General features: G+C 41.9%; 2 protein-coding genes across 8 annotated transcripts in view; one reads left to right on the top strand and one right to left on the bottom strand.

The window, feature by feature from the left end:
* Positions 1-444: 444 nt before the first annotated feature.
* KDM1B (lysine demethylase 1B) lies at positions 445-25,255 on the bottom strand. 6 transcript variants are annotated; one of them, XM_088675244.1, is made up of 22 exons: positions 25,104-25,255; positions 23,179-23,223; positions 19,442-19,535; positions 18,656-18,780; positions 17,838-17,927; positions 16,606-16,717; positions 15,401-15,517; positions 14,950-14,988; positions 14,130-14,334; positions 13,476-13,654; positions 11,700-11,876; positions 11,204-11,278; positions 10,490-10,627; positions 9,608-9,779; positions 7,652-7,779; positions 7,379-7,510; positions 6,073-6,147; positions 5,477-5,593; positions 4,858-4,983; positions 4,365-4,487; positions 3,256-3,408; positions 445-2,404 (listed from the first exon to the last, which is right to left on the bottom strand). In XM_088675244.1, the coding sequence occupies exons 3-22, from the start codon at positions 19,529-19,531 to the stop codon at positions 2,321-2,323; spliced, it is 2,457 nt and encodes an 818-aa protein (XP_088531370.1). In that variant the 5' UTR covers positions 19,532-19,535; positions 23,179-23,223; positions 25,104-25,255; the 3' UTR covers positions 445-2,320. The 6 variants fall into 6 exon arrangements, with proteins under 6 accessions (XP_088531370.1, XP_034980930.1, XP_034980931.1 ...); XM_035125039.3 differs by having other exon boundaries at positions 23,160-23,223; positions 24,876-25,185; XM_035125040.3 differs by having other exon boundaries at positions 24,876-25,151.
* Positions 25,245-25,609, top strand: part of TPMT (thiopurine S-methyltransferase) — a 14,764-nt gene continuing 14,399 nt past the window's right edge. For both annotated transcript variants that reach the window (XM_060277948.2, XM_035126363.3), the window contains exon 1: positions 25,245-25,376. The gene's annotated coding sequence lies outside the window, so the exon portion shown is untranslated. The remainder of the gene's footprint in view (positions 25,377-25,609) is intronic.

Below are 25,609 nucleotides of genomic sequence, written 5' to 3'. Positions count from 1 at the left end.
AATCACACACATGCTCATGGCTGCCAACTCCCAGAAGTGGCAGATGAGCTGTGGCAATGGATGTTATGGCATGGTATTTAAGGCCCAGTGGGCCTGAAGTGATGACCTGCTAGGCTGGGAACAAGTGTGGAAGTCAATTTCAGAATTATTGCCACCTTCTTCCATCAGATTGGAAGAAGGTGAACTTTGCTGAGGAATATTGCTGCCATCTGACATGGAATCTTCGCCTGTTCCAGGAAATGTGGTTGGGCCTAAAGTCTGTTCCCTCTAGCAGAATACCTATTGCTTTGTCATCCTACTTAATAACTGAAGTATTTGTTTTGAGATTGACATCCTCTGCATTTTCCAGGAGGGGATGAGTTATAAATCCATGTAAAATGCATTTTAAGTACATGGGTACAATTTGCCTTTACTATTCGAGTAGAAATTAGCCACACAACTGACTTAGCATTTTCCAGTTTATTACATTACCAATAAGTCACTTTGAACATCATGCTCCACAGCAAGGAGATCCCCCCCCCCCAATGTACAAGGCATAAGTTGTATATACACAATAGAAAATGACCATGCTTAAAAAATAAGCTTCACATGATTATTTTTAAATTCTTTGGGATCAATTGTTCAAAGAACCCACCAACTCTGACATTTTTAAATAAATGTAAAAAAAGTAGTTTCCATATCTTAACTAAGCTTTTTCTTCTTATGGACAACAGGTCCTGCTGTTTAAACACTTCTGTAATGTAATAATTTACAGGTATTTATACAGTAAATGGTTTCTCATTTACAGTATGACTTTTCATATTGTCTTAATGCTGATTACTACAAAATGCTTACAGTCATGACTAATATCTCTGCTCAAACTCACGCCTTCCACTATTCCCAAGCACAAGTTTCCATTTTTAAATAAAAATTGCACTTCAGACAATAGCTAGATGCACCAACAAAATTAGTTTTAGATATGGGCCAATTAGCTTATTTTAGCTAGGTGTTCACATGTTTTCAGTGTTTGAAAAGAAGAGTAAATGATGGGGGGAAATCAGCATTCCATTTTCATACTTTACATTTCTTACATAAGCTCTCAGAGTTATACTTCCTATTAAGCAACTTAGTGAAATAATAGCAGTTCAACTATAAAGAAAAGCTTGATGATTTCCTAACAGCATAACTTTTCAATCTTTCTCAATATGATGTTATAAAGTAAGATATTCAGGGCCATATATTATCATTATAGCGAAACACACAGGAGTAGTAATCACACATTTTCTGAGGCTTTCTTTAGAAAGTAAAACTGCCCATGCTTCCATATTGAAATTCCCACTATTATTTTTTTCATAATGAAAAGCAAAAGTTAGCTGATGAATGAACTATGTGCATACATTAATATCTTCAACTACTTAAGTGAATTATTTAGTTAAATCATCTTTTTCTTCTAGGTAATTTTTCACAACTATGGGTACAACCCAGCCTCATTAAGTATTTTCAAGTCTCACTGATTTCAGAGTCTACTTAAATCTCTCCCATTAAAATGAGGCTACAAAATTTTAACCCTTCATAAAAAGTAATCATTTGACCTCATTATTAAGCAAGGAAGTTGCATGGCTCGCTCAACTACCTGACCTTCAACATGCTTTCACAATTATATAAATGACTGCACCTACACAGCAGCTATGATTTAGAAATTTCACTGCACACAAAAAGGAAATGGCCACAAAACTAACATTTTTTTCTGGTCCATCTACATGATCAGCAAATACTAAGCCCTCATCCTAGTATACACATTAAGAGATGCTTTTGTGACATTTCCTCTGGGTAAGTAATGGTTAGGGTTGGTTTTATGTATCTTCTTTCATTAAAAAAAACATCACCAGCAAGCTCAACGATTGTCTGTGAACACTTCCAACAGTTTAGTTTAAAAAGAATATATTTTTCAAAACATGATTGGAGTCACCTGCCATTTTGTTGACCCACTATCTGAAAACATGGGTTATTTAACAGTCCTTGCAGCATATGTTTACCCTTTGACACAGGTCACACTTTGACAATATAAATCATCTACCTCAAATGGGTCATGAAAATGAAGTTCAAAGGTTAATGAGCTTGAATATCTGCTGGTAGTGTTTTTAAATAACAGTTCCTTTAGCATGCTGTGCTGATAAAATATCAACATCATGACAAAGATGAAAAAAGTGGAACAAAAAAGGACTGTCTCTTTAGGTACCACAGAATTAAGCACCACTTGAGCAATATTAGTAACCCTGAAACTTGAATTTTGAATTTGAGGAAGTTGTTAAAAGACAATCTGTAAACAGTAGTATAGTATTCAAGATGCTGCTATTTTGCTTGCTTCTCGAACACCACTCAAGTAAGCTCCAGTAACTGTCTGCGGGAAATGTCTGTTTGTGGCCTATTTAAAAAGAGAAACATAATGTGAGGGATTCTTATATGAACAGAATTACACTCAGCAGACGCATAATACATATAAACCAGGCTTCTTCAACCTCTGCCCTCCAGATGTTTTGAGACTACAATTCCCATCATCCCTGACCACTGGTCCTGCTAGCTAGGGATCATGGGAGTTGTAGGCCAAAAACATCTGGAGGGCCGAAGTTGAGGAAGCCTGGTATAAACCCACACAGGAAGTGTCAATATCTAGTCTACCAAAGACATATATGAAATAGTCTACGTATCTATATCTTAAAAATAAATCACAAGCCAGGATGGTTTTTTTCCATGTTGGAGAATTTTCATAACAGAGATTATTATTTTGCCCAGTCACATACTACCACTGTATGTAGTATCCTGTGCCTCAGAGTTCCAGGAGAATCAACAGGAATATCATGGTAAATGTCATCAGCAGCACAACAAAGGCCTGAAGTGAGACTGAAACGGTGCCGTGTGTGTGTGTAAGTGTAATATTAGTCCTAGGTATAATCCCCTACATAGGTTTTTTTCTGAAGAGTTGCTGCCACTCAAACAGCTTCTTTATATTATTACAGGATCTGAAGTCAGATCAGCACACTAGTAACTGGATTTCACTGGTTTTCTACTATGCTTCCTCTGAGACTGTAGATTGTAGCCAGTGCTAGTCCTACTCAGTGTAGATCCATTGAAGTAAGCATGGTTAATTCAGGTTTATTAATTTCAGTGGGTCTATTCCGAATAGAACTTAAGTTGAACATATCCCTGAATATATTCCAACCTATTCTAGCTTGTATCTTATTTCAGAAGAATTTGAATAGATAATCAAGATCTCACCTCTCCAGCAAAAAATATTTTTCCTTGTATGTCTTCCGCTAGGATGTCATAAGCTTCACCGCTGCCCCCTGTCTTCACAAAACTATATGCCATTTGGATCCAAGGATCTTTGTTCCATCGTGTAACAAAGTACTTGACTGGGTCTGGCACTTCCTGGATTACAACAATAGGCAAATAATTATTTATGAAATGCATACAACCCATCTGTGAACACATACAGTATATTCACCAGGTCAACACACACGGATGCTCTAAGTGACTGGTCTCATCCTCTGAAGTTGTTCTGTTAAAGTCAATGGACAGTTCCATTATAAACAGCTAGATATTTAAAGTGTTGGTTAGGGGGCCTAACCATGTGAAACATGTCAGGACAGTTTTCTCTCCTTTTAAGTAGTCCTCATTTGTAGATCCTCATGTGTGGGGTCCTGTGTCATGAACTGGCATGCAACAGGTCCTAAGTTCAATTCCTGGCTTCTCCAGAGACTGGAAAAAACTCCTATCTGAAAGCTCAGTTCATTAGACTCTTGAACTCAGGCAAATGGGTTTGAGCCTCATGTTGGGCAAAAGATTCCTGCATTGCAGGGGGTTGGACTAGATGACCCTCAGGGACCCTTCCAAATTTGTGATTCTATTCTAAAACTGCTTCTATATGCACCAGTGGTCTGATGCAGAATAAAGCATGTTTCCATGTATTGAAGCCACAACAAACATGGTTCCCAGGAAAACTATTGGAAATAGGAAAAATTCAGCAAGCTGCTGTTTCATTTCTTTCATCCTGTTTAATGTTTATTTCTTATTTAGAATACTTAAATCCTGATTTATTTAATGACATTTAGAGCTCGTATACCAATTACAGTCATTTACAAAGTCTATTTCAGTTGCTTTACTCCTATGACTTTGTTTGATAATATGCTTAGTTGCATCATTAATCTCTTTTTGTTGCTATCTGTTATATACTATAATTATTATACATTATATTTATCAGTTAATAACTATATCCATATAACCCAAGTATCAGAGCCATTTACAACTATTAATAAATTCAGTTAAGTGTGAAAGACTTGAAACTGGTACCGTATGATTGAGTCAATAAAAACAAACAGACCTACCTGTTCCTTAAAAAGCTCGCGGAGCACAATCATGCATTGTTGCAGCACTTGCTTGTCATCTAAGTTCTTCATAGTTGCCACAGCATCACCCGTAACAACAGACATTAGAACACTGCATTTACGCTGAGAACAAGACACAAACATGGACACTTACATTTTATATATCATCGTTCTGCCAAATGACTCTCTAACAGCCTCTCTGAAACTAATGTTAGCCAACCCATAAAACAAGAAAGATTCCTGGCACCTTTTAGGTTTCTGCTTGACTGAGTGTATCACATCTTAGCATTTTTCAAAGCTTGTGTCTTGTAATGAACAATTGCTTTTTTAAAAAATGAAAAAGTTGCCAGAAATATATCTGAAACTAATCCCACTATGAAATGGTGACAAATTCCTAGGGTGGTGGGGGAAGAGAAGTGATTTTTAAAGCTCATCATGTTTCCTTATCTGAAGAACAATTAGGGTCAGTTTTAAGTGTTCAGGCAACATGTACCTGTGGATCCATATCATAGAAAACACTGAAGAGTCCACGTTTGCTGGAACTAGGTGGAACGTGGCCAAAGTAATCAGCTCCTTGAATCTTGCTGTCCCAGAATCTGTATGGAAACTGTAGCGCAATCTAGAGGAAAAAAGATAGGAATGATCTCGTTGATGATTTGGGCTGCAATTCTATGCACGCTTACTTGGAAGTAGGCCTCAATGAACCTAGTAGGATACAATTGCAAGTGCACATGCATAGGATCGGGCTGTTACTAATTGTTGTAAGCTAATAGTCTGTGAAAATCACAGAAAACAAAAGTTGCATTTTTTCTATGAGGGGTTGGGTGATGAAGGGCCCGAGATTCAAGCTGGCAAAATGGAGGAAATTTTCAGTTTTAATGGGGCATAATTTTAATCGGTTTTGCAAGAGCTGGTGGGCAGGCAGACTTTGGTTACCCATCACAAACCCTGAAGATTATTTATTTCAATTTATGAAGGACTGCTATGTACCCGTGCTTTGTAATCTCCTTATTTCTGAGCAGATCCGATTATGGAAAGCAAATCTGATAGGGTACAAACCAAATGTCACTCATATTGCTCTTCACATTGTCATATAAAAGTTGAACTCTTACCTTCTCAATGACTCCAGCTCCCAAACTATTGATAGCTTTCATTTTTCTCTCTGACAAGGCTGGGTTAAACTGAATGGCACCTTTTTGAAGAATAGTCAGAGGTACAGCAACTAAAACCTGGTGGGAGAAAAATAGCCCTAATTATACGACAGTTGAAGTAGCGCAACATAACACAGGCAGGTTGGGAAAGTTTGGCACCTGGTGGATACTAAAAACCTCAGTTTCATGCTCTTAAGACAGCTTGATACTTTGTTACACACTTTTCACCGCCTGCCCAGCACTTAGCCCACAACCGGCTCCTTAGCACAAATGTAAAGATGTGTCAAGAATTCATATTACAGCTGTAAGGATGCGGGAAGCAGGTATGCTGGTGATAAGGCATCTGAAACAGAATAAATAGTTCTGTCCTGCTTGATAAGTTGAGAAACTCACTTCACTTGCACCCCTTGTTTAGCTGTTGCAGCAAAAGCTACCCCTTAACATGAGGCATCAAGTCTTTAAAAAGTCAGTTGTACACAACACTTTGAACAAGATGTGGTCTTTACTGTGATGTTTGAAAATATATATCAGAAGTGGTGAAAGATGAGACATGTCACCTTTTGTGCTTTCCAGAGAGTTCCATCGGTTGCAGTCACTTGGACTTCTTCCCCTGTATGGTCTATACTGCGAACCTGACAAGAGAAGAAGGGGATTAGGAGTTGTGAAAAACATTTTTGTCTATGGTGGTGCCTCATCTACAAGTGGAACGGACTTCTGCCTCTTCCTCTCCTCCCACCTACAGCCCCTGTGTTTTCCTCAAATCAGCTCTGAAGAATGACCCTTTAGAGCCGATTGGGAGGTGGGGGTGCAGGTGGAATAACAGGAAGGGCAAATTCACTTGCACAATGTTGAATATTATTATTATTATTATTATTATTATTATTATTACCGTATTATTATTATTTATTTTATTTATTTATACCTCGCCCATCTGGCTGGGTTCCCCCAGCCACTCTGGGCGGCTTCCAACAGAAACATTAAAATATACTAATTTCTTAAACATTAAAAGCCTCCCTAAACAAGGCTGCCTTCAGATGTCTTCTAAAAATCTGGTAGCTGTTTTCCTTTTTGACATCTGATGGGAGGGCGTTCCACAGGGCAGGCGCCACCACCGAGAAGGCCCTCTGCCTGGTTCCCTGCAACTTGGCTTCTCGCAATGAGGGAACCGCCAGAAGGCCCTCGGAGCTGGACCTCAGTGTCCGGGCAGAACGATGGGGGTGGAGACGCTCCTTTAGGTATATTGGACCGAGGCCGTTTATCACCCATACATAACTCTAAGACATTAGCGTAAGCCTATGTTTTGTGGATTTTTTCAAAGCAGAAGAGTTCTCAATGAGAGACACGGGGGAAGGAGTGTTAAGCTAACTGCTCATGAGTAAATGCATTGTGTGAAGGATCAATCAGGAGAAAGATGCAAGCAATGTTCCACTAGAGATTTTTATGTACTGGTGGGAATCTGAGCACCCCATTGCTTAGACTCACTCCATTGCTTTTATGCATTATGGATTCTAAAAGTTTGCTCCTGCATGCTAAATCCTACCTAGTTCGTAGAGTCATCTTTGGCAAATCTCTCTCTGACTTCCTGAGATAATAAAATCCAATAGATATATTGTAATACACACTGAGCTTGCGGACTGTGGAAAATGTTCTAGACTGAAAGCATAAGCAATAAGAAGAAACATTCCTATGTTCGAAAGCACATTAATAAATGAAACACCACTGGAAATAACTTTGGAAAATTCAAGTGGTTAAGTTCCATCTGTATGTTCCAAGGCAAAGAGAACCAAGCCAAACAATAGGAAGATGAACTACTCCAAGGCACATCAAAGCAAACTGGCTCCTCGTCCATTTTTTGTTACTTACTGGAACCCTTAACCGAATGTCCAGGCCTTCAGCCATTTTTTCAATTATTGTTGAGTATCCCGAGTTTAAGAGCGTGTGATCTCCAGCAAACTGAGCAAAAAATTCATTGTGATCCCAGGAGCGTGCAGAAACCTGTAAGGAGAACAGAATTCTTTTCGCTGAACAGTTTGAACACAACACCTGAAGAGCCAATGTGATGCAGCGGTTAAGAATGTGGGACTAGCATCTAGGAGGCCATGATTCTTCTGTCGCACAAGTCCATCCCATGCTCACCTCATGGAGGTTGCTGCCACAGGCGTATTCAAGGTTACTGACATGGAACTGAAGGACTTTTTCCTCGAGATCACTGAACTGAATACCAGATTCCTGAATAAAAACTTTATAGATCTCCTGGATTTTATCTGCAAATAATAAATATATCCAATCATTATCAACAAATAATCATTTTTTCCTTACAATTTCATCCTACTTTTAAGTGTTCCTGTTTAATTTTAAAATGAAGCTGTACCAAAATAGTTCCTGCTGCTCCTGTCAAAATATAAATATTATAGGCGTGATCCAGTTAAAGTTGCACACTTTTAAGTGACAACTATTTCAAAATAGAGTTAAATGCATGCTTATCATATTTTCCACTGAAACTGATATGGCTTTAAAGTGCCCAGCCTTCCTTAATTGTGTGGCAGCACTTTTCTCACACACATGGGCTACCAGCAGAAGTAACTGCCACCAAACATACTCATACACCAGTCTGGTTTGCACATCACTATGATTTAAAGCAGGCGTCCCCAGACTTCAGCCCTCCAGATGTTTTGGATTACAATTCCCATCTTCCCCAACCACTAGTCCTGTTTGCTAGGGATCATGGGGGTTGTAGGCCAAAACATCTGGAGGGCCGCAGTTTGGGGGTGCCTGATTTAAAGGATGATGGGGCATGGAACAAAAACATGACTGCTTCATTCCTCCCCTGTTTCTGCTGAACTGCTAGAAGCTAAGCCATGGTTTGGCTTAACATTAGCATCTGAACCTAGGCTCATGGTTTGTTTCCTCCTCAACAAACCTTAAATGGTAAAAGTAGAGGACAAACCTTGGTTACAGTTCATGGTCTGTTTAGAGCAGGCATCCCCAAACTTCGGCCCTCCAGATGTTTTGGACTACAATTCCCATCCTTCCTGACCACTGGTCCTGTTAGCTAGGGATCATGGGAGTTGTAGGCCAAAACATCTGGAGGGCCGCAGTTTGGGGGCGCCTGGTTTAGAGAGAGAGAAACCACGAGTATCTGGACAAAATGCTTGGTCAAATTAGCTCCCAGCAATGCAGCAGCTGCAGGAATAATGCTAAGCAGCAGTGATTTTCATTCTGTGCACCAGCACACTGCACATTCATTCACAACTATGGTTTAAAGTTACTGCAAACCAGCCTATTAACTTCTCCACTGCTAGGCCACAGCAAGCCTACTACAAGACACTTTATTTTCAGGGCTCAGCACTTTACAACTCTCCCAGATTCTATGTAAAGGAAACTGGAATACTATACTCAGAAATAATTCCTGCACATTGCTAATTGTGTGCAATTTGGTATAATCTCTTCTGGGACTGTCACTTGGTTAAAGAAATCCAAGTTGGTTGGTTGTAGGAGTTTTAATAATGTCAATTAGTTTGCATATTAATAAAACAGGGACTGAGGAAAATGTATTCCAAGTAATTTATTCACTTTATGATGTCACTACATCTACTGCTGTCACTTGGCTATTGTTTTTCAAGGATATATTGTTCATAAAGGATGTAAGGTTATTTCCCCCATTTGAATTGCTGCTGCTGCTGTCTTTTAACATTACATAAATGTTTGAATATTATTGCATAATTATCTGTTATATAATTATGGTATTTGAACTATTTGCAATTGCTGCAAAATGCCTTCTGAGGGCAGGAACTCAGAAAAGCCTATTAAATCATTTCCATATATTAAAAATAACTGCTCATATTAGTAACAGAAGAAGAGTCATTGCCAATAGCAACATACAAGGTACTAGGCCCAAGAAATCCTGTTTGCCCCCTGGGCCTAATGAAATTGCTCTGAATAGCCCACAATCTTCTGTCAAAGGTCATTCAAATGCAACAAAATACAAGAACTGAAAGCTGAGCTGGCACAAATATCTGAGACAACTTCTACAGGTGCTCCTTTATCCCCATTGCACTATGTGTCATGTGGCTCTTCATTGTTTCTACTTACCTCCAAGAGGAATATCCTGATGCTGATTTTTGTCTTTTCTCCAGTCTGCTACAACATCAAGGATAGAATTGAAATGGAAGTCCATGCGCTTGTCTATAGTGGGGTCAGTTATCCTTCCACCTTCCTGAATTAGATCACACTTCTCTCCAATTTTATGCATTTTAATGCCCAGCTTTAAAAAGACAGGGATTTTGAACGTGGGAGAAGTAGATAATCAGTTACTGTCACGGGATACAAACCTTAATTTTCATTGTTTATTTGTTTAATTTATATCCCTCCCTCCCAAACGACCACAATTTTCATTGATGTCAACACCAACCAACCAATAAAAGCTAAACATCTTCAGTGAGGGTTTTATATTATAGGAATCAGAATTATTTCATTTATTATAGTAAGCATCAACTCTGAAGAATCACCATTCTAAGTAGTAAGTGGACTAGCACTTGAAAAAAAGACTATTCTGTTCTTTACAGCAAATTGCTAGCTTCCCTAAATATGTGATGTAACTCATTGTTTTACTTAAAGTATCATACGAGAGAAGAAAAAAATGTATGAACAGAAAGCCTGGTTGAAACACTTGGCAACGTTTTCAAATGTTATTTGTAGAACTTCCTGCTCCTAAGGTAACGACCTTTCATTATCTCATTCCTCTTTACAATCCTACAATTAGACCTTTAATGTAACTCTTTCACAAATAGTAAAACAAAGTTGAAGAACAGTTACTTTCCCAAAGTGACCCAATACACCTGTAGCTCAAGTGGGATGTGGATTCTGAGCTGCCTGAAAAACCTCTCTAATAAGAAAGTTAACTTTAGGATCAGTGTATATTAATTCATAAGCTTCAGAAGGACAATGTTTTCATGAATAAAAATGCAAACCCACTTGCTCACACATTAGTGCTACTGGATTGTTGACACAGCCGTTCACTATCTGTGGCCCTTTTCCCACAGTAATCCCTTTGAAAGTCTTATCGTCCCACACGCGGCCCCCAATTCTGTCCTTCGCTTCTAACACAAGAACCTGCAACATACAAAAGGAGCAGCGGTGGTAAGGAACACTACTATGAAACAAAAATCTTTCCACAGTTAACCAAACAATGCCAAGGTGGTCAATCAATAATAGATCATTATACTAGGAGTTTACCAAGTTTTTATGAGAATTTTAATTGGTGAATCCTAAACCTCAGAGGCGGACGCGGGTGGCGCTGTGGGTTAAACCACAGAGCCTACCGTAGGGCTTGCTGATCAGAGGGTCGGTGGTTCGAATCCCTGCGATGGGGTGAGCTCCCGTTGCGCAATCCCTGCTCCTGCCCACCTAGAAGTTCGAAGGCACGTCAAAATGCTTTCGATAAATAGGAACCACGACGTTTCCGTGTGCTGCTCTGGTTCGCCAGAAGCGGCTTTGTCATGCTGGCCACATGACCCGGAAGCTGTACGCTGGCTCCTTCGGTCACACTTCTTTGAAGTCTCTCAGCCCCACTCACCTCACAGAGTGTTCTTCTTCTTCTACTCGGGTAGCAGCAGCAAAGTGTAGATATGCCAGAAGAGGAGGAGACAGAAATGTTGAAATGCCATACTTTATTTGAAAAGGTCTTACCTTAATTCCAAAGTTCTTAAGTTGTCTTGCAGCTGCTAATCCAGCAGGACCAGCCCCAACCACAATGACAGATTTCTTAAATGAAGAAGAAAAGTAAACTAGCGATACTAGCATTCTTTTGAGACTAGCAAGACTTTTTTCTAAGTAAGTCTCAGAACAATTTGAATCATTGTTCAGATAAAATTCTGTTCCTGCTGAAGGGTTTCATTAGAAGTTGAGCTAGTGCTATAATATCAACCAAAAAGGAGGACAGTGAAGAGAAAGTATCCTAGCCTGAGCTGAACGACAGCAGACGATTTTGTCTGTGCCAATTTTGACAGTTCTTGAGAAGCCATGAGCCCCTGAAGAAGAGTTTGGTCACTGGCCAAGACGTCCTAGAAGGCCAACCCCTTTCACTTTTTACCCTTAAAAGGAGTCCTTTCTCCCTTCACCCTCCTTGTCCCATCAGAATCCCCTAGAACCAGTTTATTAGTACTCTGTATTTTAAAATACTTACATTATGGTAGTCTTTGGGCAGAAGAGGTTGGTCAGGATTAACTGACAAGACCCCTGTGTTAATCAGACCTTTCCTGGTCATAAAATGAAGTATTCGCTCTGTCTCCCGCACACAGCGAATGCGTACAAGGCCTCGAACAATGATGTGATGCGTACATTTCTGAGGGGTTAGGGCTTCCTGTGCATTGAAGGATGGGGGGAAAGGAGGCAAGAATTTGACTGCTGCTGGAACAATATAGCAAACTGTCCTTCAGATGGTGATGCTCAACAGCTAATCTACATCTCCCAGATCAACAAAGTGTCAAAATTACCATCCAAGTAAACTTTCAGTCATGTACCTGTGTACTGAAAAGCATGAAGTTACTGTATAAAAAGAAAAGCACCTGAAATTTAAATATAAGAGACTGCCCTCAGAGCTGAGTATATGCATATATGTGTCAGAGGATACAGCTCCCTTCCTACAAGAGTATCCTTTCCTCACTCACAGCAAGGGGATTACATGCATCTGCCCAGAAACTGCTGTAGCAAAGTTCTTAAGAACATAAGAGCCTTCCTGGATTAGGTCAAAGACCCTTCTAATCTAGCATCCTATTCTCATAGTGGTCAACAAGATGCCTATGAGAAGCCTGCAAGCAACACAACAGCACTCTCCCCATACAGTCATATCTTGGTTTAAGTACGCTTTGGTTTGAGTACTTTCAGTTTAGGTACTCCGCGGACCCGTCTGGAACAGATAAATCCACTTTCCATTACTTTCAATGGGAAAGTTCGCTTCAGGTTAAGTACGCTTCAGGTTAAGTACAGACTTCCAGAACCAATTACACTCATCCTTTGGGTTAAGTATGCTTCAGGTTGAGTACTCTGCGGACCCGTCTGGAACAGATTAATCCACTTTCCATTACTTTCAATGGGAAAGTACGCTTCAGGTTAAGTACAGACTTCCGGAACCAATTGTGTACTTAAACCGAGGTACCACTGTACTTGTATTTATCAGCTCTCCAGCTTTACTTAACCAGCCTTCAGGTAGTTATGTTTCCATCTGGTTGCTACAGCTGTTGTGCCAGAGGACACTGGAGGGACCTTGAGACATCCCTCCAGTGGAGGGATCTTGAGACAGTGCTTATCTCCCTCCAGTCCAGTTCTACCCAGATCTTTTCCCATTTCCCCATCTAAACTACAGGTACTCTTTCCATGTAGACAGGTTTCCTCACCCTTTCAATGTGGGAGTGGGCAGCTTTGTATGGAAAAAGCCCCATCTGCACACCTGGGAATTTGGATCATATTGTGAAGGAACACTGGCCTCACCATGATGCCTTGTTTTCCTCAGTAGGTGGAGGGTTTCCTGTGAAGAGTTATTTCATTTGCTCCAAAGGCACAGCCTGGTCAGTCACTGCAACCTTTTGTCTTACCATGAGCAGAGTTCCACCCTCCCACTGCAGCAGGGATGAGGGATGAGGTCCACCAGATGTTGCTGGACTACCACTCCCATCATCACTGACCATTGGCCATACTGGCTTGCACAGACAGATGTCCCACAACATCTGGAGAGGCGCAGGTTCCCCATCCCTGCTCTAGAAAATCCCAATTGCTGCAGGGCCAGCAGGACTGAAATGGGATGGGGGGTCATCCCCTACTGAAAAGCAAAAACCATAATGATTGAGAAGGCCTTGCCTATGGAGCAAGTGGGAGTAGGAAACCAGGACAAGGGAAGTTTAGGTTGATATATTTTAAAAGTGAGATGATAATCTTTGGGGGGCAAACATTCAGCCATGCTTACTTTGCAGTTTGTGTACCACAGAGCCAAAATGAGGTTTCTCAGAGCTAGGTACATGGTGGGGTCTCGTGAATATTCTGGAAACTCATAGAGTTCATCTAGTTCCATTACATCTGGTCTCACACACAGTGCTTTACCACATTCGTTGGGCTGGTAGAAAGGCTGGAAGTACTTGTTCATCCCTGGAAGGCAACATACAACATGGAATGAGATGCATGTAGCATCTCCGTGAGCCGTCACGGTAGCTTAATAAAAAGGCACAAAGCTCTAGGACATGTAAACAAATGTGAACTCTATTACAGGTACTTGCAACATATACTAGGATAATACTAGGTAAGGAAGGGCTCATAAGAACCGTGACTTCTGCTTACAGCAATTATTTACGGTGCTTACAGAGCTCCTCTCTGCCCAAAACTCCTTAGTGGACCTCGAGCATATGCACCAAAGTGTTGCTTACAGGAAGAATATGCCTATACTACATGCTCACAAATATAAATGACACAAATATTACAAAGTATACATGGTTGATGGTCAGTCTCATTCGTAAGAAGACAAGACGTTCTATTTCACCTTAATATAGAAAAAGTACTCTCGTACCATGGAAAATGAGGCTTTCAATAGCTACTAGGAGGGGGCAGAAAAGTACTCGTAGCTTACCAGCTATAGTAGGTGGAGTCTTTAAGTGCTCCATTTTTATTGCATTGGATTCACCAACCAACCGGTGAGTACTGGTACAAGAGGGACTCATGCCCACACAGTCTGGGTAGTATGCAGACAGCAAAGGAGCAGCCACACTGTCCTTCAGCAAAGGCGGAAGGATGAGCATGGAATACCACCAGTGATCTGAAACTTCAGCAACTCTCTATGAAGGGATGGAAGAAAGAGTCAGGAAGAAGATTTAAAGCTTTTGTTACCATATTATCTCTCAGTCCCAATGACACCTAAAAGACATAGGCCATTTCTGACTGCTCTACCAGGAGTGTAGGGAAGCTTCTACATGAAAATGCCTTTCTCATACCAATGTAGCTTACTCTAACTGGTCAGAATTCTAATATGGGACTAGGTGATGTGGTTCTCAACCATCCATCACTTTGAGGTGATTTGCACTAACAAAACAGCAGTAGGTCTGAGAGCTGAGATTTTGCAAGGGCAGCCCCCAAGGTAGAGCTTTTCTGCTTTGCCCTTTTAAAAATAGAAATAAAATACAAGTGCTCCTCACCGTTTGAACACAATACAATAATTCTAGTCACACAAACACCCTAATATACCAATCATCAAACTAGTAATCACATCAACACTAATAAGCTGAATAAAGTCTTTTCCTTAGACAACAGCTAGGCTCTTTCCTAAAGTCTCCAGTTCCGAAGTAAGAATGTTACCCAAACAGTATTTACTACTAAGCCTGCACCTCTTGTGTTTCTCACAGTTACAATTCATTCTGATACCACAAGCAGGACTTTCCTAACACATTGCTTACCAGATCCTCAGGCATGGAGCACTGGTCTGGGCCTTCCACCTGAAACAAATACAAAACTTTCAGACAACAGAATATCTCCTCTGACTTGCATGCAAGAGCAACACTGAAGAAATGGCATGACTTTTGTTAATAAAAGCCACGACACTTAGGGCCAAACTGCACATTCCACTCAATGGCATGTTTTAAAAAACCCAAAAGAAAGGAAGCTTTGGGAAGGGCTGGAGTGGGAAAGTGGCCAGGGAAGAAGGTGTCAAGCTTTTCCACCCACCTGCCAGTTTTCTGGTGCCACCCTCACAGTTTAAAATGCATATAAATCCTTGCGTGTATTGCAGCAGTATAAGGGTGTCTCCAGGCAAACAATGCACAATTGTTTTAAGCCTGGGGCTCACGTTGGCCTATAGAAACAACCAAACCAACCTGCATTTTCAGTACATTTGAGGGTTGAAGGTACCTTTGTGGAATTGTTCAGTTTCATGCCACAGCGGTATGTTTTGGCTATTTGCGAGGTAAGCTGGATTTCCTTTGTCAGCTGCCGCCATTTCCCACACTCTGGCTTTGTACACTGGACCTAGAGATGAAAAGGACAACGTTGCTCGGTACATCAAGAAACAAAGGCACACTAATAAGATCAGAGACAGGTCTCTCAAAACTTCAGGAAGACTTCCTTAAGCAGCAGACATGTGCCTACATTTTCCCCATCAACTTCATATGAGTGTGCGTTTTGAGGTGACCCTTCCTTTCTCAGGAGAGGTAAATCAAAGGCTATTCAACCAATTGATTCCAGCAGGAAGTGAAAAGCTAACTGTTGGGATGATCAGCCTGTAGACAAAACGTTGCCTTCTAATTTATGAAAGCCTTTCCTCCCTAAACTGCAAGGCACAGATCTTATAGTCATATAGGTTATTAAGCAAGTACTTGTACTCCTTCCCTCACCTTTCTGGTTCTCTCTTTCTCTTCAGCCTGCAGCTTCCAACTGCCCTAACTGAAATCCTAACTGCTCTTGGAACCCCAGGATCCACTCTCATCTCAGGAAAGAAGGATAATCATTTTGAGGTTCCGTAAGCTCCACAACCAATCCGAAACCCCTTCTTTTCTAATAATCAGCATATAACCTATACCTCTTCATCTATACCTGATCATGTCTGCTTCAGTCCATCCTATCAGTATTGGGGAGAAATGAACCACAATCTCTGGCTTAAAATTACATCCAGACTAGAGGTCATTGTGCTCCAAACATATCACAATCAGTAAGCCAGAACAAACCTTTGCTTATCTCTGTGGTCTGTTTGGAGTGAAACAAGTGAAAAATCCCTGGTTTAGGCATAATGCTAAACCAGGTATGGTTTGTTTCTTTCATGTGCTAGTTCAGTGTAGCAACTTTCCAGAATTTCAGACAAATGATTTTCCCAGCCTCACCTGGAGATGCCAGGGTATGAACCTGGTACTTTCTGCATACACAAGACATGTGGCCTGCTGCCAAATATTGTATGCTTCGTTCATTTTATTTTCACTTTCAACTCCAAGGTTAAAACAATACTAATCAACAATCAAATCCATTGCTTAACACTTCCTTCAAACACACTTACTGGGAAGGGAAATAAAAAATGAACATGCACTACTTTCACAGTGTTATGTCATCATGAATAAAGCCCTCACCCAGTAAGGGAGCTGTTGATCAGCCATAAAAGCTTTAGGGCTGGGTTCACTTTTTCCATTACTGGTCCAAATCCTTTTCCAGGCAGTGTATTTTTCGTAGCCATCTTTATGACTAAAAGGAGGAACAAAGGAAATGTTAAGTAGAGGGAAGGAATCGCCTACACATGGTTTGTTATATTTTAATTGACAGTTCATCCCAAACATGGAATGCCTAGAAAAAGAAATATGTATTAAGACAACATGATCCTGGCCACAGTATTTGTTTTCCTAAGCAAGCATAGAAGTTGCAAAGCTCAACTTCAAGGCAATATTGTGCATGATTTTTATTTTGTTTAATCTGATAAATTAGGTGCCCTTATTATGGATACCCAAATCTATACAATGGCTTCAGTGTTGGAATAGCTTCCCTCCCTCCCTCCAAACTTGGTCTCCCAGTGCAGCCTGGCTTTAGCAGACAGCCTGTTCCAAGAAAGCGTTTTTGCCCAGTTTACTGATGTTGCTTTGTGCATTTTCTAGCTGAGAGCATTTTGTCAAAATGTTCAGCAGTTCAGAACAGACAGAAAGGCCTATTAAAGTTATCCTGGGAGTGTAGATACTTAGCTGGTCCAGCTTCCTACAAACATCCAAAACAGTCGTACCTTGGAAGTCGAATGGAATTCGTTCCAGAAGTCCGTTAAACTTCAAAAATGTTAAGAAACCAAAGTGCAGCTTCTGATTGGCTACAGGAAGCTCCCGCAGCCAATCAGAAGCTGTGGAAGCCTGATCGCAAACCAGAACAGTCACTTCTGGGGTTGTGGCATCCGGGACCCAAAACGTTCGAGAAGTAAGCTGTTTGAAAACCAAGGTATGACTGTATATCCTTTTAAAAGAATACACTCCCGCATCCCCACCTTTAAAAGCATTCATTGCCTTTGCCCAGAGTTGCTTTGAAAAGGAAGCGGTTAGGTTATTGTGCAAGTATCACTCCCACAGCCATTGTTGGCATTTCTTGATAAATTCAAAGCCCTGCAATTTATAGTCATTATAAATGCAGCACTGTTGTTTTCAGCCTCATTTCAAAATTAAATCACAATGGGTAGCAAAGCACAGCAATTATGTACATTACCTTCCATATCTTATTTCTTTAACCAGATCAAGATTAAAATGTTCTGCCATTGCATTAACACACTTTCGGTTGCATCCTGTCCCCACCCCTTAAAAAAAGCAATTACTTCAAAAAAGAGAAAGAATACCTTCGGTAGTAATGATCAAAACATTCGTTACAGAAATGTTCCCCACAGGAGAGGTGATACCATCTTGATGTGTAGCCATTTTTAGCACACCTAAACCAGAAGAAAACAGAAAAGACTACATTTATTGAAAGGACATGCTTTGTCCTGCAATTTGAAAATACTTCAGATTGCCACACGTTAGCAGTTGATTAATAAAACAACAACAACAACAACAACAACATATTATTATTTATACCTTGCCCAGCCACTCTGGGTGGCTCCCAACAGATTAAAAACAGAATAAAACATCAAACATTAAAAACTTCCCTAAACAGGGCTGCCTTCAGGTGTCTTCTAAAAGTCAGATAGTTGTTTATTTCTCATGGGAGGGTGTCTGGTTCCCTGTAACCTCACATCTCACAGTGAGGGAACCACCAGAAGGCCCTCGGAGCTGGACGATGGGGGTAGAGACGCTCCTTCAGGTATACTATGAAGCACCTTCTACTTGTTTAAAAATATAATCCTGAAGAAAAATGCAGGATTATATTTTGTTGGAAAATGTTCCAACAAGACTTCCCAGCAAGATGCATGGGTCTCTGCCTGTTTTGTATCTTTTGTGTGTGCTTTAAATATATATCTGGGATTTTTTGTTTGGTTGGTTTCTAACTACTTTTTAAGCTGCTTTTATTGTACCTTCCCCTAGGAGCATACATCCACTTCTCTCGATTAATAATAGTCATAAGAATTCACTCAGACAAACCAGAAACCAAATCTATCAAGCTGAAGATCACTTTCTGAAACCTCGGGACTGTGAAGGGGGAAGACAGAGGAGCCCAAACCTTTCAGCAGCACTGGCAAAGCAAACAGGGCATGTTGCTGTACATCCTGCCTTTTCACATTTCCGGTACTTCTTCTCTGAGGCATCTTCATCATCCTCGGCTGCCTCTGCAGCTTTCCTCCTCACCTAAAAGAACACAACTGTGTGAACAAAAAGGTCACAACAGATTCACAATATATTCAGCAGTCTTTACTGGTGAGGCTTTCTGTTGCAATAGTGATGGAGGGCAGTTACACGGATTGTGTTTTCCTACAGAGCAAGGATGGGGAACCTTTGGCCCTCCAGATGTTGCTGAACTACATTTTGGGCGACTGGCCATGCTGGCTGGGACTGATGGAAGCTTGAGCTTCTGGAGAGGCATGGATTTCCAATCCCTGATTTAAAGGTATTCCAGTACAAAATAAATCTAGACCTGGGGATGGGGGGAGAAATCCTTTAAAAAGATAGCAATATTGCATGCAACTTGCATTCACATGTAAATACTGTACAGAAAAAAATAAAAGCCAAGGAAGTGTCATAACTAGCCTCACACATAGAACAGAGAACGGTCCAAAACAAGGAAGAGTCCAAAACAACAGCCAAAGATGAGCACCAATTTTGCTTGGAAAAACTCAACAGCACGTTCAACATTAAGGCTGAAATGTCATGCCCATCAAGATCACTGCCTGGCTGTGAAATCAACAGGACACTGCAGACTAATATGCATACGACTGCAATACTCTTCATTTCCTAAGTAAATAATACACATCCTGCTTGCAACCCTGCAAATGAAATTGATGAAAGGTACCTGTCTCCCTGAACTTCTCAGAGGAAGATTATCGTGAGAATGGTCAACAGGAGGTGTTTTTTTCTTTGTTCGGAACCTCCCAGTTGACATGGCGCTGCAGAATAAAAACCAGGAGGAAGTTAGGCAGTATTCCAACACTAGAGTTCAGAGAGTCTCCCCACGCAAAGAGGGATGGCGAAATAAACAAGCTTTAAGCTTCCCTTTGGTTAAACCTTCCAGCATCACCCATGCAGACTAGTGGCTACACTGTTTGAACCAGCTCTCATTCCAGATCTTGGACAAAGGAAATTAAAGTGAAGAACTAGACAAAATGCTAGAAGTGAGAAGAAGAGGCAAAAAGAGGAAAGAAAGGAGGGAGGGGAAGGAGGAAGAGAGAACAGCTCATTAATATTCTAGACGATTTTAACAGTTTTATCATTTGTGTGTTTGTCTCCTTGGGCTCCTTTTGGGAGGAAGCGCAGGGTATAAATTTAGTAAGTAAATAATCCTGGGTTAAAGCCAGAAAAAATTGGCTTCCCCCCCCCTTTCTGAGCATTCCCCTTGTTCTCCAAATATCTCCCCTGGGGTTCAGGGGATGTGACTGAAGAGGACGGCCTGTGATACAGGAGGGCTAAGGAAGGACCCCCAAAACCTAATCAGAGGCAGCCTCCACTCTACTCACCGAAACTGCCTCCAGGCGATTTTCAGGGATCCCCACTTCATCCTCAGCCTCCCATACTGGAATGCGGAGAGCAACCACCCAAAACTGGGATGGGTGAGAAAGTCATCTTCCACCAGCCCCCTTCCCTATGTGTTTCCCTGGTTCCAACCCTGCAGTTTTAAGGTTGCAATCCTATGCATGCTGACCTGGGAGTAAGCCCCACTGAACACACAGAGGCTGACTTCTGTGTGAACGTGCATAGGTATGTACTGTGAGAACCTTAGCCAAAATGCCTCTCCAAGAACTGTGCACAATTCAGGCCATGATTCAGCTATGCTTCTGATAGTTCAAATACAGTAAAAACAGTAGCTCTGGGACCTTAACAGCACAGCTGCAGCACACATATGTGAGCAAACTGTCTCTCAGTTTCAGCACACCTTCCCACGGCTGCTTATCCTGATGAGAAGTGAGAACAAGCTGTTTACATTTCCAAGCATATAGATCAAATATTGGGGGGAACCCTCTTCCATACGTCACTTTGAGCATGACATTAAAATATTTTATACAAATCCAAAGAAATAAAACATAATACAGGCTACATCTATGAATGCAGGTAAGGCAAAGCAAACAGAAAAGAAAGAAGAGGATGGGCGAGGGAATAAACAATTTTGATATGAAACTCTCTCCCAGAAAAAAGTTACGAGGGTCAATAGCCTGGGAGCTGCCCTGCCCACACACAGAAAATGAAGGGATGCAAACCAGTCAAAACTATACAGCAAGCAAGCTCTGCTGACAATTGCCATTTCGACTAAATTGCTCATCTTTACTAAACTGCTGTTAATACTTGCAGGGTGGAGTTAATGGTGGTTTTAGATAACAGGAAGAGCAAACATCTCTTCATCCCAAAAGGCAGCAACTAACATGTTTGATGGTATATTTCATAGGATAGTGGATCATTTAAACCCATTAAAATGCACTTTAGTTTCAAGTGCTAGGAAGGGCTCATTTGAAACTCGTAGAAGGTAAAGTGGTAATCTTTCATTTTGAAATGCAGAACTTTTCAAGAAAAAATACTCAAATTGAAAATGAAAATGCAATTTAGGTAAACAATTTACATATGTAAAAACAAAGCATAATATCACAGCAGATTTAAAAACAACAACAACAACAACAATGTACATTGAGATTCCATTCCACTTCTCTTTTTGCTTCTGCTTATTCTGGTTAAACATTTTAACTCCTTAGGTTTTACTAGTTTTGCTTAGCTTTTAAGTTAAGAACAACTGCAACTATTAACCTATTAACATACTAACCCAAGAGGTTTGCCCTACCAGTGAGATAAACAAGGATTTGGACACATAGTACCGTAGTAGCTATTGAAAAGCCCACATAACTCTCCAACCCACACAAATAAGGCAGGATTCAGCATATACATGAAGAAAAACACATTTCCCCCCAGTGTGTGCCAATGTGTGTCAAGAACTAAATCCTGCATAAGGTACATATATAACCGTTTCATCTGAGATCTGAGGCTTCCCACCAGACATGAGTTGTCTAATGTATAACCAGGCAAACAATAGAGGTGTACACTGGCTCCAAGTGGGGGCTAGATCATGAGATAAATTCCCCTCCCAAGTTGAAGCGCAATGTCAATAAACCCCAAGCTAGATCAAGGGTCTCCAAAAGCCTCATGTCACTCTGCTTTTCCACTCCATATAGCTCTATCTTTTCCTATATCTATGTTTCTCTAGATCCATGGGCTTTGCAAAAAGTGAGGCTGTCCTACAATTTTGCCTGCGGAACGTTGATGGATTCTGAATTGCTTTTTCGTTTCTTGCTTTGTTAAAAAAGGATTGGCTGGTGCAGTTTATATATATGTATATATATTATTCCTAAGTTCCTTTTATTCAGCAAAACGCACATCCAGAACTCTTCAGGGGTCCACAGGCACTGTTCTCAGCAGCCTCACAATGTAAGGCCTGCCGCAGGGCACAAGCAATCACCGGAAAGAAAGAAAAATGTGTGAAGCCACAAACTTTTTAAAAAAATGTACAGGCAAAAATATGCGAAGTTTACCCACAAATTAATTTTTTCAAGAAAGAGCAAGAGATAAACCCCTCTTTTCCACCCCATAATGGATTATGGGAAAAAAGTGAATCCCTTTTACTTCCTGCACAAAAAGCCTCAGACCTACTTGTCTGCAATTTGGAAGGATTAGCCCACTCTAGAAGTGCTTCTGTACCTGAAAATTTACTTCACTTTGGCCAAAATGGGGCAAAGTTACGTTCTGGTGAATAGGGAACACAGAGCTTCATTTTATACAGAGGTCAGAACCCAAATTACAGATTGAAGTGGAGAGTGCACAGAACAACTCAGAAGCATATTAGATTTTTCAGGATGCACAAATACAAGGCAAATCTTGGGGCCTGTGCACACCTCTGGAATATAACGCTACTAACGTAGAAGATATGTTGTTGTTGTTTAGTCGTTTAGTCGTGTCCGACTCTTCGTGACCCCATGGACCATAGCACCATAGATATGAGCCTCTTTTAAAACCATTTCAAAACTTCCATGCCCTTGAATGCATACTTACTAACTTTTTCTTTCTAATATCAAGACCATATTTTAAGCTCTTTCTGGAATGAAGTGACACAATTCAGTGCACCTGAATGCGAATTTAGATTTATTTAGAATATTAGAATATTAGATTTATTTAGAATATTGAGGAATTAATATATGGTATACCTCCGGTTACGAACTTAATTGGTTCCAGAGGTCCATTCGTAACCGGAAACCACTCGTAACATGTGGCATGCTTTTGTTAATGGTGTTTCCCGCTGCACACGTGCCACCAAAGCACAACTTCCGCTCGCATCCCGGGGCAAAGTTTGCAACAAGGAGCACCTACTTCTGGGTTAGTAGAGGGCGTAACCCGAAGCGTTCACAAGGGGGATGGTACGTAACACGAGGTACCACTGTATAGGCTACCAGCTCCAGAATAACCCACATAGGCTACATATAGGAAGGTGGGCTGCAATTATGCTAGAAAGGTAATTATGTTCACTATGGGTAACTTACACTGCAGGTTTCTGCTCACCTTGGAGTCAAATCGCCCAGCTTTCAGATGTCAAACTAAACAGAGCTGTAATAACAGAAAAAAGGAAAACATGGTAAGAAACTGGTATCTTTCTAGCCACTGAATCCTACCCTCCTGATTCAGACAACAACATGGTCTCCAGAGGAAGAGTCTATTTCTAAGACCTCTGGATTCTCTGTACGGAAGGTGTAAGGGAACTTACCCCCTGGAGCAGGACTTTTCACAATGAGTTATTTGGTCCCTTAAAGGCTAATGAAGGCCAGGGGAATATGCACGTGTATTACAATCAGCTTGATACAAAAGTCCATCTACTGGGAAGTGGGGGCTTTTGTCAGAAGTGTGTTAACTTGTTGCACGCAGCTTCCCACAAGCTCTAGCATAACTATTTTGATACAGGATCTGCTATTGCATAAGGCAGGCTGGAGAGTTCACAGGATCCAACCTTAGCTGGGCTCACAAGTGGAATTCAGGGCAAAAATAACAACAACCCTCCGATGTGTAACTAACATTTTGAAAGTACTGCACTTCCCATTTCTGATGTGCCATTTAATTCACCAAGCTGACAATGCAGAGAGTGAATACAGTCACCATGGTTAACACAAAGGTACGAAAAAGACTGCATCTGATCCTAACTGGCTCATCACAGTCAAGATTTGGAATTTTGCACATCCAAATTCTGAAGCAGAAGGCCCTTGAAAGCTCTGGAGAGGGAACCCCTGTTCTAAATGAATGTCGAGAGCACCCCAAAGCCATAAAACGAGTGCAGCCATCTAGCAGTCATTTAAAAATGTGTGGCCTAACATTTGGAAACTCATGGGTTGGAGGTTAGCTGTGTAGCTTTTGACGAGGCTTGGGGCTTTTATTTTTTTCAACTACTAACCTACCTTTCAGCAGTTAAAATACCATTTAAAATAAAAAGCACACACTAACACAATCCAGGGTTAGCCCCCTATTTATCGGGATTCAAAGTGCTACAAAGAGGTAATAATTGCTGGGCACAATGGCATGTAGATCAACCTTCCCCGACCTGGTGCCCTCCAGAGGCTGCAACTCCCATCAGCCCCAGTCAGGATGGCCAATGGTGAAGGTTTATTGGAGCTGTGCTCTAAAACATCTGGAGGCACCAGGTTAGGGAAGACTTACCACAAACTGCAAACTACCACCTTCCTATGCAGCGGGGCATCTTTCGTGTGCCTCCCACAAACAAACAGACCCCAAGATGCCAACTCGGAGTCTTGGTGGGATTACCCACAAACCAAACAGGTACCGGGGCTCAAGCCCGTCTTGAAATCACACCCTCTGGCCCTCTTCCTATAAACAGGCGAGGGCTCCGTAGGGTTTCCTCGTCCTTGTGCACATCTGCTCAGCATGCCTTTCTCTCCTCCCTCCTCCCTGATCGTGGGAAGCCACTCTGGTCGGACGCGCGTCCCACGGGCTTGTTTTGTTACTCCAATGTGGGGCTGCGCCCTAGCCCAGAAAACCGGGTGCTGGGGTGGGACGGGACGTGCAAATCCCCGCCCCACAAATAAAGCCGTGTCCCGATTCCCTACAAATCCACGCTGGGCGCCCCCTATTCCTCCCCCCCCGGAAGCGCTCCTCGCCCTACTACCTCTCCACGCACGCTCACACATGCAAGGGAGACCAAGTCCCGCACCAGGAGGAGGAGCGGGGAACCAACCGCCCTTGCATCGACTGACCCGGTGGTGCCCGGGGGGGCGAGAGACCGGAGGCGCCGCCGCTCCTTTTGTTGCCCGGGCTGCCATCCACTCGCTGCAGCAGGTCGGAGCCAGGAGAGCAGAGCAGCGACGCAGCAGCAGCAGCACCGCCCCCCTTTCCCCAGACGAGGAAATCCCTGCCTCCGTCCGCTTCCTTGCCCGGCCGAAGGAGAGCCAGCCCCCGAATCGAGTAAGCCTCTCGCTGCTCACCAGCGTCCGGCTCCTCCCGTCGGTTCCTTCCCCCCCCCCTCCTCCTCTTGCTGCTGCAGCTGCAGCTTCCGCTGTCCTCAGCGCGTCGCGGGTGGGGCGAGGGGAGGAGACAATGTGGCCAGGCTCCCGCTTCCTTTCCGCGCAGATACGAGCGCGCAGATACTGAGGCAGCGGCGGCGTAAGCAGGTGTCGCTCTCCTAAGGTTGCTGACGGTGAACCCTGCAGCCGGCGAAGTCCTCCCTCACCTGGATTCGGCCATCCTGCCTCGTGAAGGTTAATATTATGGTTGTTGCTGCTTGTTGTTGTTGTTTCTGTCCGGAGAACTCCCTCAGTTGCCTTAGCGGCTTAGCCTATGGTGAAGCAGAAGCCGGTCCACACCTGAGCGTGGCATTGCTTCTTCCTTCAGCACTTGGATGTGGTTTAGTTTATTTCGTACAGAAATAATAGAAAGGCAAGAACTCAGGCCACCGTAGTAATGTATCCCTGATAGTAGTTCAAATGATACA

Source organism: Zootoca vivipara, chromosome 8 (genome assembly GCF_965207765.1).
Source record: "Zootoca vivipara chromosome 8, rZooViv2.hap1.1, whole genome shotgun sequence".
Taxonomy (NCBI): domain Eukaryota; kingdom Metazoa; phylum Chordata; class Lepidosauria; order Squamata; family Lacertidae; genus Zootoca; species Zootoca vivipara.
Note: the sequence above shows the minus strand (reverse complement) of the source record. Positions and strands in the feature narration are given on the sequence as shown.

Excerpts from the sequence above, each read along its gene's own strand:
- KDM1B (XM_088675244.1), bottom strand. The coding sequence starts at position 19,531 with ATGTCAACTGGGAGGTTCCGAACAAAGAAAAAAACACCTCCTGTTGAC. Across the intron at positions 17,928-18,655 it reads TTTGCCAGTGCTGCTGAAAG|GTGTGCTAAAAATGGCTACA; the intron begins GTTTGGGCTCCT and ends CTTCTGGTTTAG. Across the intron at positions 4,488-4,857 it reads TCTATGATATGGATCCACAG|CGTAAATGCAGTGTTCTAAT; the intron begins GTACATGTTGCC and ends TCTTGTTCTCAG.